This window comes from Lytechinus pictus, chromosome 2 (genome assembly GCF_037042905.1).
Source record: "Lytechinus pictus isolate F3 Inbred chromosome 2, Lp3.0, whole genome shotgun sequence".
NCBI lineage: Eukaryota > Metazoa > Echinodermata > Echinoidea > Temnopleuroida > Toxopneustidae > Lytechinus > Lytechinus pictus.
This window is the reverse complement of record NC_087246.1, coordinates 23,181,214-23,200,169: the sequence shown is the minus strand read 5'-3', so window position 1 is coordinate 23,200,169 and position 18,956 is coordinate 23,181,214. Positions and strand designations below refer to the sequence as shown.

Here is an 18,956-nt window from a genome sequence, read left to right as displayed (position 1 = left end):
GAGGGAAATATGAATTGTATCATTTTTTCCTCATATGAAACAAGTTTTGACTCCACCTTTAAATTTGGGATTTCCATTGCTGCAACCCAGTGTGATTAAAAAAAAAATCTTTATTGTCATATCTATTAAAAAATTGGAATATTCTCCGAAAATTTCAGCCTTATGCTTGTTTGAATTTTCTCTATTTATTTGAATCCACTTTTTGTTGGGGTGAAAATTCCCTTTAAAGAAATCAGGTGTTTCATGATAGGTTTGGACCCTATCACACAAATCATAGCATGAATTGTTACTTTGCCTTCAGTGTTGACTACAATGGTTATATCACTTCACAGCAAATGAAATACAGGATTTCTTACCTTAAATGGCAGTTATAATCAATGGTATGTTTCATGAATCAGGGTCCAGCTTTTGAAATTTGGAAAATAAGAAAAATTGTGTGTATAGTGGGAAGATCTCTTTCAACAATTTATTAATTTAGTATATGTATTCCTCCATTTTCCTGGCAAGTTTAGGTAAACTTTCAGAAAATGCTTGTTCAATAAATTATCACATTTATGAAAGTTATTTATATGAAAAATTAAAATTCTGTAAGCTATACTATATTCGTGTACTGTAGATAAAGTGAACTGTAAATTTTAAGGGGTGTAAAGGTCTTGTATAAATGTAAAAAAAAAGAAAAAAAGAGAGAGGTTAATTTGGATCTAATTTATATTTTGCTTTCTTGTATATCTATTGTTTTTTTGTTGTTAATGCTCAAAATCATCATAAATATAATTCCAAATAATGAATAGCGAATGTAAATATTTAACTACATGTCTATACATAGAATACTCTGAATGTTATTGGCCATCATATCATTTGTGAAGTGGGTGCAAAAGAATCTTTCATTGGACAATTACAGACTACATTATACCACGTTTATATTCCTGAATTGTATAAAGCATACTGAAGAAATAAATAACCTATCATTTGACTTAAAAAGGAGTAGTTTCAAACAGAAATTGGATTATGGCGTTAGGTTTTGGCGAGTTTTTATTGAATTAATAGGAATAATCAGACATTGATCCATTTGCAAAAAGTAAAAAATCATATACCCCAGATTTGACCTCTGCTTTTGTTTAATGTAGGAACATGGCATACTCATGCATGTATATTCTATTATGTCCAAAGCCAGCTTCTTATTGTTTGGTTGACTGTACGATTTCAATGGAAATGGCAAAAAGATTGAAATTGGAGTTTCAAATGGTAAATTGTTACTGACCAAGTTCCAGAATGGTCATCTGATTATACAGTCATGACAGTATATACACCGAATTTGCTTTCAATTGGAGCATTCAAGTCCTTAAAAAATGGCCGAATAAGACACCCTTATTGTCATAGATCATGCCGTTGAGCTGAAAGCAGAACCAAGTTAAAAAAAAGAAAGAAAACTTTTGCAAGCTGTAAAAGTATAGGAGAGTCTTGATTTAGACCTTTTTGGACACAGAGTCACTTAATAAGTTCCAACTTGAGATTTGATGTGATCTATAAGAACTTAGTGCCTTATTTTGCATTTTAGACCTTGTATGTAGCGTTTCTTTAAAATCTGCATTACTAATTATTTCTGCGTTATATAGATATTAAAAAAGCTTGGTTAAAATATTCTTACTGAAGCATTTAAAATCAAATGCCACATTAAAGAATGGTAAGCGAGGATTGGTTGGAATGTATAGATTCAATAGAAAGTGAAAATACAGAATTAAAAAAAAAAGGTTTATTTTGGTTAGGTAGAACAGTAACAGGAAAAATAGACATTCTCCTATTTGTTTGCACTGCATATGACCCCCTAATACTTTTATTGAAAAAAGTTTTTTTTTTTTAAATTGTTTTACCAGAGGGTATGATGTACATTGGTATTACAATAACACTTTTTTATAGACTAAGGATATTATTTACTTTTTTATTTACTACAAAAATCATATCTGAGACTTCATTATATTGGTAAAAAAATGCATTCCTGGTAAAGATGCAGGCTATATATTGTTGAAACCTAAAAGTAAAGAAGGAAACTATGTAATTAAAGGTATCTCTAAATTCATTCTAATCATTTATAGGTTTTATAAACCTAACACAATTTTATTATCACAATGGAAATCACAGTCATTGGACACATGACTTTTTACTTGATCTGGGGGGCGTTTCATGAAAGGACTTGTCGGACGTTTTATCCGACAAGTCCTATTTTATCCGACAGTTACCATAGTAACAGTACCTCTCAGCCAATCAACATCAGAGAAAGATGTCAGATCTGACAACTTGTCGGATGAAAATGTTGATGAAACACTCCCCCGAAGGCACAGTGAATCTCTGCTAGCTACAATGCATTCTGAAACAGTGCCCTCTAGTTTGTAAAAGGTGACTTGCCTTTTAATATATCCATTGTATTGCTTTCTGAGTATATACCTGATTGCACTTTTCAAGACCTCTATAGTTTAAAATCTTGTATTCTTTGAGCTTAAAACCCTGTATTCCTAGGCATTTCTACTTATCGCTCTCTTTCCCAATTTTAATGTTACGTATGCATTTATCAAAAATCCACCAGATTGCTCAATATGGATTGAATTATCACTCTGGAATCATATAAAATATGATTTTGTAGATAGATGTGCCAACTGAATGATTATTTAAAGCAATATTTGAAATGCCATTAATCTCTTATATTAGGGGCATTTAGATTTAGTGACCTCAATGGATCAATTGTGTTAAGATGATAGTTCTAAAATTATTACATCTATTCATTTGAAATGAATATATGCTTGGAATATGTTAATCATATAATTTCCACTTTGAAGATTATTGTGTATTACTTGATTTGAGGCTCATATAACTATAACAATCTGTTTTGTTTTGTCAAAGTGGATTCTCTTTGAAATATCTTGCTTAATTTGTTTCCTTCTGAGAGTATACAACTATTATTATTATTAAAATATATCTATATATATTCACTCTAGAATTATATTTCTCTTGTATATGTTTTTATTGTATACAAATATTGCGTCCAGTTAGTCTTTTCTTGCTCTTCTCGTGCTGTAAGCTGCCACATTCTTTCAGGGATAACTACTCCACGGTGGAGAGAGGATAAAAAAGCAAGAATCTGAATTACAGTAGTTATACATTTACTATAGATCTATAAAACATCAATTTCAGATAAATGTAGTGAACATGTATTTTTTTTAATATGGACATGCATGAAACTTGCTCTACACTAACAGAGCAAACAAAAACATTTTTGCCTTATGAAAATACATTGGTTTCAAATCATAGGTACTGGATTTTATGCAATAATAACTTATTAATCTCATTTTCCATCACAGAAAAAGGTGAGGCAAGACATAAATGAGAAGTAGCAGCAAGTAGATGACATGAAGAAAGGGAGAACGAAAGAATTAAGAGGGAAAGTGGAAGAGTGAAAGAATTGGAGATTGATTGATAGTTGTTATTTGATTCTATTTTTTTAATCTCCCCCAACTCTAGTCAATAAAAATATCAATCATTTGAATAAGCTAATTGAAATGTAGTTAAATTAATGAGTTAGGAAGGGGGTCAAAGGTTATAGATGGATGTATGGATGGATAGATTTTTTTTTTTGTTCAGGTATTTTACAACAAACTTTCTTCAGGGTTGCCGGACGTCCCCCCCCCCCTCCCCCTTTAAGGGTCATTGCCCCCAAATGACAGAGATTTGGGTCAAATCTCAACATTTTAGCACTGATTGGATTTGGTACCGCCCAAATGTGCTACTATGGTAAATTACATACCGGTACCTGTACCGGTACGCAACTGTCGCAACGAAAATTAACCGCGCTTGCCTGCAAAAAAATCGAACAAATAATAAATCTAAGTCTTGGAATGAATCGGACTGAATGAAGAGCTCGAAGGCCTAGTCTAGAGTCAGACCTCAAGATGGAGATCACAGCTGAACTATTGGAAAAGAAGCTTTGTGGTGAATTGCAGGCTTCTCATGTGGTGAGAGAATCGAATTGATAACATTTTGAGCAATTAGAGTCTAACGTCAACTTATGGCATAGGCCTATGCAGATCCAACGCCAGACTCTATAGATTCTACTTTCTAGTGAAAAAAATACTGTTGTCCCAGATATAGACTTATTTGTTGGAATTGGCACATCCTGGGATGGGTGGTTTTTGTGCTCACTGTGCTGATGACAAATTATTCGACTTGGGCTTGGCCTTGGGAGTCTAGATAAGTAACAGTTAGATCTAACGTTGCATAGATCTAACGTTGCAGTCCTGGCAATGCCTGGGCTTAAAGTATAATATAATGGGGTGACCATAATTTGCGAACATTTTCTTAACAATAACATGAAGTCATGATGAAGTTGATTTTCAAGTCACAATTCACACAAAAAATGTGACAAATGATAATAAAATTAAAAATCATAAATAGACTAGGCCTAATTAAGAGACAGTAACTAAGTCTAAGTTGGTTGGTCTACAAAACGGAATGCAAGATTCCGAAGTAAAATTAGCTTAACGGAATTATAATGTAGACCAAGGGTTTCGCCGGTATCCCGATCTCAAAATGACGATTGACTAGGCCTTGTGCGCGCTCGGCTGAAAAAGTGTCATAAAAAAGTGTGACCTTAATTTGCGCTTGATCGTTTTGCAAAGGCAAGATAATTGTATCACTATCAGATGGAGGTTAAACTGCCATAAATTCATTTGGTATATCATTTGACTTATTTGGACTATTGGAGACCTCTGCTTGCAAACTGGCAATTTCTTGAAGCTTGTTGAGAAGTTCGGATTTTCTTGGAGCGGATGCGAAAGGTAACAAAATTTGCTGATGTTTTGCCAATATTTTCACAAATAGAGATCTTACCTTCAAGAAAATTACCATAAAGAGTAATTTTGTGTCGCTTTTTCTGTTGGTGATATCAGTTTTTCAAAATATTGATTAGATATCGAGATATTCGTCCGTGTGCAAAATTAGGTAACGCGCGAATTAAGGTCACACCACCATTTATATCCAACCAAGCCAGGTCATCAAAGACTATACCAGACAGTGGTAGTAGAGTCTAACGTTATTATGAATTTGGAAAGTTTGTTCATTGTTTAGAGTATATAAGACTAATGTTGTAAATCGGATCAAAAATCAGATCGAAAATCGGATCGGCAGTTAAGCTTCTAAAATCGAAATCGAATCGAAAATCGAATCGGCGATGTTTAAAAACAAAGGAATACATCAAAATGTTGTTCGCGGTCGCGCGCATCTTCCTGACAAAGTCACAAAGACGAATGCATTGGAATGGAAGTCGCCAACATGCGCGATCATTTGGAACATGTTTTAAAGCCAGGGATTTTGAGGTGTTATTGCTTTAAAATAAACCGAGTGATTTTTATTAGAAAGATAAACAAAAGACGCATCTTCCGAGCAAAGGCGCAAAGGAAAATAAAATGAAAATATTTCTCATAGATCACAGGTTAATGAACGATTTTTAGGTGCTAGCGATTTAGAATTATTGGAATGATCTCTTACGACGCATCATCTTAAAGTCGCAAGTGCAATTAAAATGAAGTAGAAGACGCAAGCACGCACGATGATTTGAAATATGTTATTAAAATGTTTTGGGTAGCTAGCGTTTTCAAATCAATTTGAAGTTCACGGCGGGGTCCGCTATCACCACGAGGTTGAAGAGAAGATGTCTATCATCATAAAGGGGGTAAGAGAGTAGCGCAGTGAGCTCCGTCGGTAATACGACCTTTCAAAGTTCACGGCGGCATCCGCTATCACCACGAGGTTGAAAATAAAATGTATATCATCATAAACGATGTAAGAGAGTAACTCAATAAGCTCCGTCAATAGTACAGTCTTTAAAAGTTTATGGCGGTGTCCGCTATCTCCACGAGGTTGAAGTGAAGATTTATATCATTACAAAGGGGGTAAGAGAGTAGCGCAGTGAGCTCCGTCGGTAATACGACCTTTCAAAGTTCACGGCGGCATCCGCTATCACCACGAGGTTGAAAATAAAATGTATATCATCATAAACGATGTAAGAGAGTAACGCAGTGAGCTCCGTCGGTAATACGACCTTTCAAAGTTCACGGCGGCATCCGCTATCACCATGAGTTGGAAGAGAAGATATCTATCCTCTTAAACATCGCCATAGATAATACCGCGTCTTTCTCCCTGAATAATGCGACCTCTAAAATTAATAGCTAGCACCTCAAAAACAATCTTGAAATATGTTCTGAGCGATCACGCACTGTAACCAGATCTACGCCGATTTTTTATTTTCGATTTTTTCCTTCAAGGGGCATGATCGAAGATCGGCAAGTGATTGCCAATTGTGGTGAAATCGAATGGAATCGGTTGCCGATTGCAAAATCGGTTACAAGCTTATATAAGACTATAGACTTAGATCTAATACTATTTTTTTATTTTACTATTCTGTAGATCTAATTTAGTCCAAATTAGAATAGAAGACTCCATGCCCCAGGATGAATATGCATTCTAATAAGGTACAATTTAACTAGCAAAATGCTGAAAATTTCATTTCATCAAAAACTGATGAAGAATAAATAAAATTTATTTAGCTTTATTTTGTAATTTAACAATTTTATATGTACGTTGTGAATATTCAATAGGTAGGCTGATGATTCACATCCCCAATTTACTTTTCCTATGTTAACCCATAATTATTTCATATTTTTAAACTTGTGGGGGGGGGGGCAGTGTCATCTTGTGGTTATGACTCTTGTCGTTGTGCCTACATACAGGCAGCCTCAAGTATTAGCATTGCAAAACAAATATATATAATATTGATAATAAATACATGATGTGGCAGGTTTCAGTTGTGATTTGAAAGTGATGTTGAGAGTACTTTCCAAATGTCTTTTTTCAGGAAATAATAGATGAAACTGCAGGAGGTTGCGGCCTGAAGTTTACTGCTGTCATCGTCTCTGAAAAATTTGAAGGAAAGCCTCTGCTGCAGAGACACAGGTAAAAAGATGCTCTCGTAAAGTCACTATATAACAACCATCAGGGACTTGGTGTTAAGGTGAGCGAGAGCAATCGCTCACTGCTCACCTTAATCCATTTCAGGTAGAGCAATTGAAAACCTCATTCTCAGCAAATAAGAACACACAATTACATTCTTGCAAAAGCACACATTGCAAGAAAGACAATAAAAAGTTAATTGAGATAAATGTTGAATAATTGTCTCCTTAGTTGTGTACGTTCCTCCATCTATTTTGTAATCAGACAAAAAAAGCTCCTTGTATGTCAAAGAAGAGCCTTTTGCAGTACTCCCCTACAGTTCCCCTTAAAACTTTTACGACTAAGAGCTTTTTATCGTGATTATAAAAGTAAGTCTCTGAACCATCTTAGACAGCACCATCTCAAGACCTAATCTATCTTTAATGTACCCTGCATTTTTATGCACTTAGCAGGCGCAGGTCAAATGAGGCTAGGGCAGGGCCATAATTTACTTTGCCACTCGGGTTTTTGTGTGAAATATGTTCATTAAAAAGTTAAACATGATCACACTGTTCAAGCAATAAGATACAGTACTAGAAAACTTAGGGAAAATCAAAGGGAAATTTTACCAAAGTTATTAATGGGGGCGTAGGGCATATGACCAAAGGATGCGAGACTACCATCTATAGGCCTACACTGAATTTCATTTACCGGTAGGCCTACTCATTTTTTTAATCAGGAAATTAACAATTTTTGACATGAAAGGGAACTCCGACTTCATTATTTTTTTTTTCGTTATTGATTATTATTATTTTTTTGTACTGTAGGAGGCACATGGGGGGGGGGGGGGGGGGGCTTGCCGTGCTCTTGCTAGGGGGCATGTCTTATTTGGAAGAGGCATGTGGCCCCTGTTCCAAACACCATCCCACATTCTTCTTCCCTTATCTTCTACATCTCTAGTCATCATGTATTTTTTGCAAAATATTTTAACAGATTGGTGAATTCATGTTTAGCGGAGGAACTGAAGATCATCCATGCCTTCTCCATGAAAACACTTACACCAGCAGACTGGACCAAGAGGCAGCAGCAGGAAGCCAGCTGAGGATACCCCTCTAGGAGTGCTCTAAGGTACACGTCTGTTTCCATCCTAGATCTTGAATGCTTTGAGGAGTGAGGACTCTGATGAAAAATAACCTTGGAAAAAAAGTCATTCAGCTCAGGAAAAGCTAGCAAACAACACCGAAGAACTAAAAATGAGATTTAATCAATTACAAGTACAAGAGAACAAAATGAGAAATCTGTGCAATTTGTACTGATTTTTATTTGTCTTTTTCATATTTATTTCATCCATCAATAAAATATGAACTACATGTGTATTGACTGTTGATACACAAATTGACCTAGAGAATTATGAGCAATCATTTTAATAGAAGATAATTTGTTACTTTATGATTTTATTTTGTTCATTCATTAATTTTTTTTTGTGATGGGGATGAGGGAAATGCAAGTCAAAGTGGATTTAGTGACTTGTAAACCTCATGAAATGACCCCTTTTTATTCATGTTCTTAATGCCTTAGGCCGTGCTACAAGGAGTATGATTTTATAAGATTTAAAATAGGAGAAGAAAAGAGACAAAAGATGGAAGGAAAATGGAAGGAAGGAGAAGGAAAGATGTCTGAAAGAGTTGCATGGGTGGCTTAACTCTTTAACACCCCGATTTTTCAGTTGAAGAAAAAAAATAATGTCAGCTTCAGGTCATCTCCCCTTCCCCAACCCCACCCACTACATCCCCATCAAAATGCGCTGATTAGTCAGACATTTTTTTTTTAAAGATCCATTCTGTTTCCTTCATTCAACAGCTATGCAAGTCTAAAATTGGAAATATGATTACCGGTAGTTCAAATTTTGATAGAACTCATTGATTCCCTGAAACAAGTAGTTCTGAAGAATGGAGTTAAAATGAAGTGCATATTAATTCATGCAGCTTCCCATTGCTAAGAAATAGAATACAGATGCACTGTAGCCTTTCGTAATGTATGATGCCGCAAGATTCATGGGGAAACTGAAAAGGAATTTGTGTTAAAAGAGATAATTGGGAATATTTCCTTTTTATTTGATCACAAAACTTGGATATTAAACACAAGAAAAAATATATTGCCTTATTTTGTCCTGAAATTTACAAATTATTGCATGGTACTGCTTCAAAATGTGAAAAACCCTCATAAATTGACAATTTCTAAATGAACATTTTACAAATTTTCACAACCCTTCCACCAAAAAAAAAATGTAAGACTAGTTTGTTTGAATATATTTAGTTGTGACAGGTTTGGCTGGAGTCGGAAATTGTGGTGGTTAATAGCTGGTAAATTCTGGTAAAAACTGCCTCAATAATATTTTATGGAAAAGGAAATCGTTGGAGATAAATACAATAAATACTTCTCGAATTTTTCAGGTATTTCCCAGGTGTTTCTCAAGCCTATTCTAGCATTTTCCCTGTGCATCCCTGTATATCTAAGTTCTTCCCAGCATTTCCTACCCGGGTGGGATACCTAAAATTCCTGGTAAATTGCCATGCCTGATTTGTGATGGTATGTGTCACAGTTTCAGCCAGATGGGGCCAGACGAGTATTAAATTTCAAATCATATATCAAGTTATATTGCAGCATTTATTTTTGCATTACTCTTTAAAAGAAAGCAATGTGCCTGCTCATAATATCCCCTCCGGAGGCCGCGGAAAGTGATTATCATTAGAAATTAAAGCATATTTCAATATTGTAACTGGCCAGTTAGTCTGTAGATGGGAATCTGTTTTCTACAATCTGCAAGAAGAGTGAGGCGTAAAAGTAACATATTTTGTTCCTGCAGCATCAAACGTGGCTTGAAAGGGAATAAGTTCGATGGTACTCCATTATTTTTTACCTCCATTCTAATTTCTGAAGTCATATCAGCAGAAGCATACATGTAAAAATTCGCCCAAAATTTATCTTAATAATATTCGATATTCAAATGGCATGAATATGCATATAATATTTTCCTACTTAAATCATATCCCCAATGCTTTTTAGATGAGGATAATTTAAATGCAATGGGGGCAATATGAAGGGCAAGTCTGTTTTATAAGTGATGAGTACAAGATGTCTTGAGTGAAGTAATATCATAACTACTTACATAAGCAATATCTAACTCTTTCTCTTAATTCCCCCATCCTATTTTCAGTTTATGCTTCAATCATGAATTCAAATTTCTTTTGTTTTACATCTAGTATCATACACGTTTGCATTTGCATATTCTAAGCTAATTTGAATGAATTATTTTATATCCTCTTTGTATTATTTTTCTGTTAAAAATGAATGGATTCCAATTTGAATTTGATTTACATGTAGTTAGCATATTGAGTTGATAGGTTATAAAAGTGGAGCTGCTCAGATGCCTTGTAAAGTTATTTCTAAAGATGAATATCAACTTGAAGACCAAATGTAGTGTATGAGTTCATATCAGATAGGGGTGCTATGTTGCTATAGACCATGTTTTGATAGAAAGTGAAACAAGAATGTGTGCTAGTATATCCTCTGTACCAACTGCCAGGATGTGTTCACTTTCATCACAAGAAAAGGACCCATTTCAAGTTCATAATACAGGAAATCATGGTCGACCCTGATTTGTTTTTCTTTCCTGAAAGTCTGTTTTATTGTTGCATACTTGCATTGGGACCTTCTATCGATGTTCTCAATTTCCTAGAATCTGTGGAAAACCACTTTCATTGAACATTGTAGCATATGATATATCATAAATATTGTATGATGTATCATATAGAGTTATATCTTCAGTTTTCTATCAGCATACATGCATCTTTGAATAATTTTATACAACATGTACCAGTTTATTAATCAGAGAAAGATTTTTTTTTAAAATAAATACAACCCATGATTTTAACTGCTAGATTTAATCGTGTCATTATTATATCATTCATTTATTGATTTACACCAATTCATAGATTTATTTGGCTGTAATATATATGTTCTTTATTAACAATGTGGCTTGTATTTATATATTGATATTTCATGATTTACTTTTACAAGAAAAGAATATGTTGCACATTATTGTGCATATTTGTAACATTCTCATGATACTTTCTTTGTATTGAATGACATGAACATCAATCATTAGAAACATCTACAGGACCTGTTGTGATAGCTGCAGATACTTGATAGAGCTTGCAAATACAGACTAGTATGGATGTGGAGATATAAGTATGACCTGTAACCCTTGCCAAGAGCAGTGAGCAAAAACATTTATGAAACAATTATACCAGCACTTACATGTAATCTCAATGGTCTAATGAGCCAACAAATTTTCAAAATTTTGAGTAAGCAGAATTTTGAGTTTTTGACCTTCGGAAAGGAAATCTATTTTTGTGATAGTTTTGGTTTTGGAAGCATTTTTTTCTTGATGATGGATTTATTCATTTATTTCATTTTTTAAAATCTGTTTATTTATTTTCATTTTATTTAATTATTATTATAATTATTATTATTTATTTATTCATTTATTTATTTATATTTTATTTATTCATTAATTTTTTTTTGGGGGGGTCAATTGCCCCAAGTGCGTGAACTGCAAAATTAAGATGCCATATTGTGTATGGTACCCCAGTATGGGTTTGCTGTATAGGCTAACACTAAGTCACATATGAAACAAAATTAAACAACATGAGGTTTTATACAACCTGGTTTGAACTGATCATGATTGTTTAAAGTTAAAAAAAAAAAAAAATTAACAGTGTTCAATAGTACAATAATAGTATTTAAAAAAGAAAACAAAAATGATAATAGCTAATCTTCGATTGAAAAATTAAAAGCTTGCTGTACCTGATCAGTAGACTTTAAAGGAGAATGAAACCCTTGAAACCAGCTGAATCCATATCAAAGAGAAAAATCAAAGAAACATATTGTTGAAAGTTTGAGGAAGATTGAATGAATAATAAGAAAGTTATGAGCATTTGAATATTGAGATCACTAATGCCATGTAGATCCTCCCATTGGCAATGCGACCAAGATCTGTGATGTCACACACGTACAACTCCCTCATTACTTTAGTACTTATTTCACTTATATTCTCACTTTTATAGAGTCTATCACAAGGTGAGGTGTTCTCTTTATGAGAGGACAAGTAAAGAGGTTTCACAACATTATATGATTAGAATGAGCAAAAAGAGATGTTTTGGGGTATATTTTCAGCGTCCAAAAGGGGAGAGTTGTTCATCTGTGACATCACAGATCTTGGTTGCATTGCCAATGGGAGGATCTCCATAGCATTAGTGATCTCGACATTCAAATGCTCATAACTCTTCTATTGCTAGTCCTATTTTACTCAAACTTTTGTTGATCTTATTCTTTGATTTTTCTGCTTTCACAAAAGCTAACTTGCTCCAAGAGTTTCATTCTCCTTTAAACCAGTTTTTATAAAGTGTTTGTATTGCATAGGAGCAGTTTTGCTTGCCATTCTGGCATGGCATCGCTTTTAGATTCGTATTGGTTCTCAATCATCTTGTAAAAATAATTTTGAACAACAAACATAACATTTTGATAAATAAAAAAAACCCACTTCCAAATCAATCTTCGCCAGTTTTAAATTGTACATGTTTGTGAAAGTTGTTGAATATTTTAGATGAAACTAAGAATAAAGAAGGTTGTGGATAGGAAATAATGTGTATACAAGCAAGTGTATATCAAGAAGCGTAGGTTATAGATGAAAATGGCAGCAAAACAAATAAAAGGAAAAGAGAATGAAAGGAGACTCGAGAACAAAAAACATAAAGAAGAGAGGAGGAAGGCAGGGGCCGCGGAAAGAGCCGTTTTGAAGGGGGAGCTGTGCTGGCTATGCAAAAAAAAATCACAATCAGATTGTCATTTTTACGTTTTTGTACACATATTTGGGAAAAAAAGTGGGGGCTGGAGCCCCACCCCCCCCCCCGGTTCCCTGGCCCCTGGAGGGTAACCTCGGGCAGATGAGGAAGAAAAGTAGAGCAAGAAGACAGAGGCAGAGAGATGGGAAGGGTGGGTAGGGAGCAGTGGCGTACCTAGGATTTTTCACAGGGGGGGGGGCAAAACCGTCCGCCAAAAAATTTTACAAGCAAAAAAAAAAAAAAAAAGGTCTTCAATCACAAATGAAGGATTTCGTACCACAAAAAAAATTTGACAAGCAAGAAAAAAAAAAAAGGGTTTCAAGCTCGTCAGGGGGGCAATAAAGGTCTTCAAGCTCGTCAGGGGGGGGGGCAAAAAGGTCTTTCAAGCTCGTCAGGGGGGCAGGGATACGTCCTTTGCATGGGTTGTGGCTCGTCAGGGGGGCAGACGCCCCCCCCCCCCCGTAGGTACGCTAGTGGTAGGGAGGAAAAACGGAGGAAAGAGAGGAAGAGTGCTCATAAAAAGGTGCAAGATTTTTTTTTCACCCCCATGTTGTGGCACTGTCATTACAATGTGAACACCTTGTTTGTCCATGGACTTTCAAAATGGAAATCAACCAAGTAATAGTCATTGTCCTTCTTTCTTTTTCCTTTTTCTTTAACCTCATTGGTGTCTTAATGGTCGTATTTTGATGATTTGAATTGAAAGTACACTCCCTCAGTTTAGCAAAAAAATTTTCACTGTACGTGTGTTCAATGCCCGGTCGTGAAAACAATCCTTCTTTACGTCTTTTTTTTTGTTCGAGCATGATGTCCACATGGCCATGGGAAGCGGTTTGCTGGGGGGTACTGACATCCTTTAAGATTTTTCCGGGGTGCTGCGTATATTTACCACGGGCAGCTCCCTCTGAAAATCAGGTTGACAAGTCGATGCTCCCAAATGAATGAGATTATGGAGCACTGACCTTTTTTTTTCTTGGGCGCTTGTCAGATTTTTTTCCTTACAAGAATCCCCATCATCTTGGACTTTCAAACCTTATTCCAGGGGCGGATCCAGCTGTCGCCAATAGGGGGGGCCCGAAATTTTTTTTCACCCATATTTTCCCCGACCGCTCAAAGTTGATTTTTACTTTATTATGTTTATTTGAAGGGGTTGTCTCAGTGGCGTAATGAGCCAAAAATGAGGGGGCTCGAACGGCATATCGCGTAAAATTAATAAGAAATTGCGAGCGAGCAAAATTTTTGACATTTTAATTACAAAAATCAAAGTTTGTGATAGATTTTGACATAACATTTGAAAAAAATTAAGGCCTATATTTCACACTTATCCCTTTCCTTTTCTCCCCAAAACGCCGATGTCCTAACAGTCATTTTAAACTTTATTATTATAAAACAACACAAAAAATGTAATAATTTCATAAGCCCTATTTGAACAGTGCGAGCGCGAAGCACGAGCTAAAAAATTTTGGAATTTCATGTATTTTATCCTTAAAATTGAATATTCTAGGCAATGTTTGTGAACCTGAACAATATGCGTATGTAACTAGATAATTACTGCGAGCGCGAAGCGCGAGCAGAAATTTTTAATGGGTTCTGGCTTGATCGAAAAGGGACCTGTTAAGAACGATTTGCAGTTAGCCATTAAGACGATACACATGATATTCCAACTTTTAGATAATGCGAGCGCGAAGCGCGAGCTGAAAATCTTTTGACATCCCGACCTAAAAATTCTAAGCACTTTTTAAATAAACGGTATAGGTATAAAACTAAACAATTGATGCGAACGCGAAGCGCGAGCAGAAAAAAAATGAGATTTCAGACCTAAAAATGGGACACTCTATTCATGTTTTGTAAATCATGAAAAAGGATGGGTAATTTGGTATCTTCCTATAATGCGAGCGCAAAATTGATAATTTTAGCACGTTTTGAAATAAAGATCAAGCTGCATATCTCAATAAACATGTATGCGCGTGTTTTAGAGTTAGTCAGAATCTGGGCATTCTGAATACATTTAATTTTTTATCATGAAAATCAATAGCGCGAAGCGCGAGCGGAAAATATTTGACATTCCGGTATGAAAAGGGTGAATCTAAGCACTATACTGTATAAAGCACTGTGTATAGGGAAATTGTGAAGTGTATGTGGAAAGCACATATGAAAATGATGACTATCTTCCTATTCCTCTTCCTAAGCGCGATATGAAATTTTCTGATATTCCTTTCTGAAAAAGGGACAGTTTCAGTTATTAGGAATTCATGTAAATTTTATTTTCATATTTATCAATATAATAAGCCTAATGAGTGAGTGATATTTGTTGACATTTGAGGCCTGAAAACGGGATATTTTAAGCTCTTTTGTAATCATGAATAGGATGAGTTGATACATTTTAACTATCAATGCGAGCGCAAATCGCGAGGCGAAACTTTTGATAAACTGTCATAAAAGTGGGATTTTAAGTAGTTTGTTATATAATTAATATATAAAGAATCTTATGGAATAAATAAAGACAATATGTAGGCCTACTTAACAAATCAAATAATGTGAGCGCACAGCGCAAAAAGCTGCAAATGATATTCACACCATAAAACGGACATTTTACAGAGCACTTAAAAAATCAATGTGTAAATAAAAAAAACTAATAAAAGCTCGATGTCCGAGCTGAAATATGTTTTGCATATTGACTTGATATTTTAAGCTACATATCAGTCTATTGAGCAAGATATGTATCTCATCGAACAGGCTATAGGCGAGCGCGAAGCGCGAGTGAAAATTTAATAAAGTGACATTTAATATGCATTTTTAAATCATTTTCCAAGTCTTCCCCTGGCCTTATTTTATTCACTCGTCTCCCTCCTCTTATTTCTCCTCTTTTTCCTCCTTTCTTTCCCCTTCTTTTTCTTTTTCCCATTTCTTTCCCCTTTTTTTTGTTCCGCCAATAGGGGGGCCCGGGCCCCTCGGGCCCCCCTGGATCCGCCTATGTTATTCACAATTTGTAAAAGAGTTATGATTAGGTCAATGTTTGTACTATTACCAATAATCATGTGAAATTATCACTACGGCTGTCAATTTGGATAAATCTTTTTTTTTCTTTCGAACACTTGGATTTTTCTGAACTTTTAGTGTGTCATTTTTGGGACAATTTTGTAAGTTTCTAAAGTAATCACTTGGTCTGTCACAAACTGGAAGGATAATTCTTTCGCAACCTCATTTTCATGCTGTAATAAAAGTGAACAGTGCTCGCTAAAGCATGAATACTTTTCAAAACTTTCAATGTCAAGAAATTAGCTACTCGCACATTTGTACATTGACACCCCCCCCATATTTTTTCTTTATCTGGCAGCAATGTCAAAATGACATTGGTATGTGTGTTAATTTTCTTTTTTTTCAGACGCGCGGTAGATTCCCCTTCCTTGATAGAGCAACTTCACAAGTTCAGACTTTCAGTTTCGTGAAGTTTCGGATTACACCATTTCCTCCCTCGCATGCCCCTAGCCAAAGTTCAAGGTTTTTTTTTTTTTTTTTGGGGGGGGGGGACAAACATCAACGACAGATCAAGGGATTCACAGCTTTAAGGGGGTTTCATTTGATCGGAGCCGATTTGTGGTGGCGTATATAAGCCTACTAAAACGTCAGGAAAGGAGGATACCCTTACTCACTTGTGCAGGTTCCCCCATGTGTAATTTTCTGATTTTGCGACTGGGCGCGGCGAGCAAGAAATAAAAATTAGTGGCGTAACAGGCGGGGGGCAAGCTGCCCCCTCCCCCTGGCGAATTTTACCCGGAAAATAAAAAAAACGGGGGAAAAGAGAAAAAGGGAGAGAAAGGGAAAGGAAATGAGGAAAGGGAACAGTGAAAAGAAAATGAAGAAAAAATATTTTTAAAAAAATTGAAAAGGAAGGAAAGCGGGAAGAGGAACGAAAGAAGAACATTTGAGAAAGAACAAATCATTCCGAAATAGGCATATGTAATGTAATAGCATAATTAGTAAGAAAGGGAAATAAAATAAAAGATGACAAAATGGCAAACAATAGCGGGATATGAAGGAAGAATGGAATTATCCAAAAGCTAAATTGGAAAACGAAGAAAAGGGACAAGAAAAAAAAACACCTAATAATACGACCGGGTTGCCGAGGACTGAAAATAAAGAGCGGGAAGAAGAATGGACTGCATACAAAATTGTGTTATAAGCTTTATAAGCTTTATTTTATGCAAGTAAGCTACCGGGGCTCTGCCCCAGACCCCACGCAGTAGGGGCTATTCATTTATAACCTACAATGGCTCTATAGGGACCCTTCCTACAATAAGCTTTACGTTCAATCACTGGTGGTTCCACACCCAAGGGGAAATAAACAAAACATATATAGGAGACAACGTAATGAAATTAATGGAAATAATGAAATGTGCTATTACCTGAATATAATGGAAAAATCTATCACAGAATTTAATTTCAAGATGCTATTTTCTTTGCTCGCTGGAGACTTTTTGCAAATTTTCCCACATTGCTATGTTGTGCCCCCTCAAATATTTGGTACATTACGCAACTGGGTTGAATAATTAATGTGTTGTGTAAAAGCTATATTCTGTATATACCCGTGATTTCATTAAAAATAGCGGCAATCTGCGAGGTTTAAAATGGCTTTGATATCAAGAAGTTTCGGGGGCTCTGCCCCAGACCTCAACCGCATAACACTGCCGTATATGATTATGGAAGGGTTTGGCCATGTCCCCAAAAGTTCTACAACCAAGAACAAAAAAGGGAAGAAAGAAAGGCAAAGGAAAAGTGTAGGATATGATTTTATTTACTGAATATAATGCCAAAAAGTATATCAAAGTTAGATTCTCATGAAAAGGGGATTTTTTTCTCGCTCGCTTCGCTCGCTCGGGACTTATATTAAGCAGCTTTTAGCTTATGCGCCGTGTTGCGCGGACTTGCGCCCCTCTTACTCTTTACGTTACTGCCACATAGAGCTTAATGCACTATCATAAAAAGAATCCTGCTCACAGTGACCCCAATAGAAAGGAAAAGAAAGAGAGAAGGGTGAAATATTATTCTCTGGATTTCATGTCAAAATCTATCACAAAATTTGATTTTTGTATCAAAAATGCCAAAAATTTTGCTCGCTCGCAACTTTTTTTAAAAGATAAATTCTGCCCGATACGCAATATCTAGCCCTCTCAAAACGTTCGCCTCATTACACCATTACGTCTGTTCATGCCGTATGACCCGGGATTTTGGGCTTTTGCCCCCCCCCCCCCCCCGGCCATCGACCCCTGTTGCGCCCCTGTAAAAAATAATGTGCAACTATGCAAGCAAGATGCGCGAGCTGATTTTTATGCTTGTTTGTTTTCTTTTTGTTCGTTTTAAACTGTCCCGAAAAGGGATCATTTCAAGCACCGTTTTATATTTAGGGTTCGGTAATTCGAAATCCTGAACAAAATAAAAGTTGCTTAATATGATAGAGGTCAAATGATATGATCTTAAATGCAAATAAAAGCTATTGTCAATCTGTGAAGTATAATACGTGATTATCATGATAACAATTTAACCGCTTTTAGGGGGCACGTGCCCCTTACGACCCTAGTGCCTGCTCCCTTATCCTTCTCTTTTTAATTTTGTCACGTCTTTTCACTCTTCCTTCATCCCGTTTACATTTACATTTTCTTAGAACATTTTACGGAAGTTAAGTACTTTCCAAGTGATATGTTCCATAGTTTACGGATGAACATTTTGGTTCATAATGATTGCTGTAGAGACATTGATCTATAGGTTCATTGCTATTTCTGCATTACTTAGAGTATGCACTCGGGGAAATATTTTTTCTATGCCACATTGATTTGTTATACCGGTTCCCGCAAAGGGTGTTGGCGCTCTTGGTAATCCATATACAGAAATGTTTGTTCTTTAATTGTCCAGTATCTTAGGACGTGGGTCATACTTTCGCCAAGGAAAGCACAGAATATATAACTGATAAATATTACCATCAAGGACTAGATTTTGATAAAACAATATTTTGTATACATCATGATGTCGGAGAATAATTTCTACTTATCTGTTTTCCTGGTATGCATGGTTGTAATC

The 18,956-nt window shown here is 35.6% G+C and overlaps 1 protein-coding gene across 1 annotated transcript; it reads left to right on the top strand.

Annotated features, from left to right (window-relative positions):
* The first annotated feature begins 3,568 nt into the window (after positions 1–3,568).
* LOC135157562 (bolA-like protein 2) lies at positions 3,569–10,909 on the top strand. Its single transcript, XM_064113590.1, has 3 exons — positions 3,569–4,004; positions 6,902–6,999; positions 7,969–10,909. Exons 1-3 carry the CDS (start codon positions 3,942–3,944, stop codon positions 8,075–8,077), a joined length of 270 nt encoding a protein of 89 aa, XP_063969660.1. The 5' UTR covers positions 3,569–3,941; the 3' UTR covers positions 8,078–10,909.
* The last annotated feature ends 8,047 nt before the right edge of the window (positions 10,910–18,956 follow it).

Excerpts from the sequence above, each read along its gene's own strand:
- LOC135157562 (XM_064113590.1), top strand. The coding sequence starts at position 3,942 with ATGGAGATCACAGCTGAACTATTGGAAAAGAAGCTTTGTGGTGAATTG. Across the intron at positions 4,005-6,901 it reads AATTGCAGGCTTCTCATGTG|GAAATAATAGATGAAACTGC; the intron begins GTGAGAGAATCG and ends GTCTTTTTTCAG. Across the intron at positions 7,000-7,968 it reads CCTCTGCTGCAGAGACACAG|ATTGGTGAATTCATGTTTAG; the intron begins GTAAAAAGATGC and ends ATATTTTAACAG.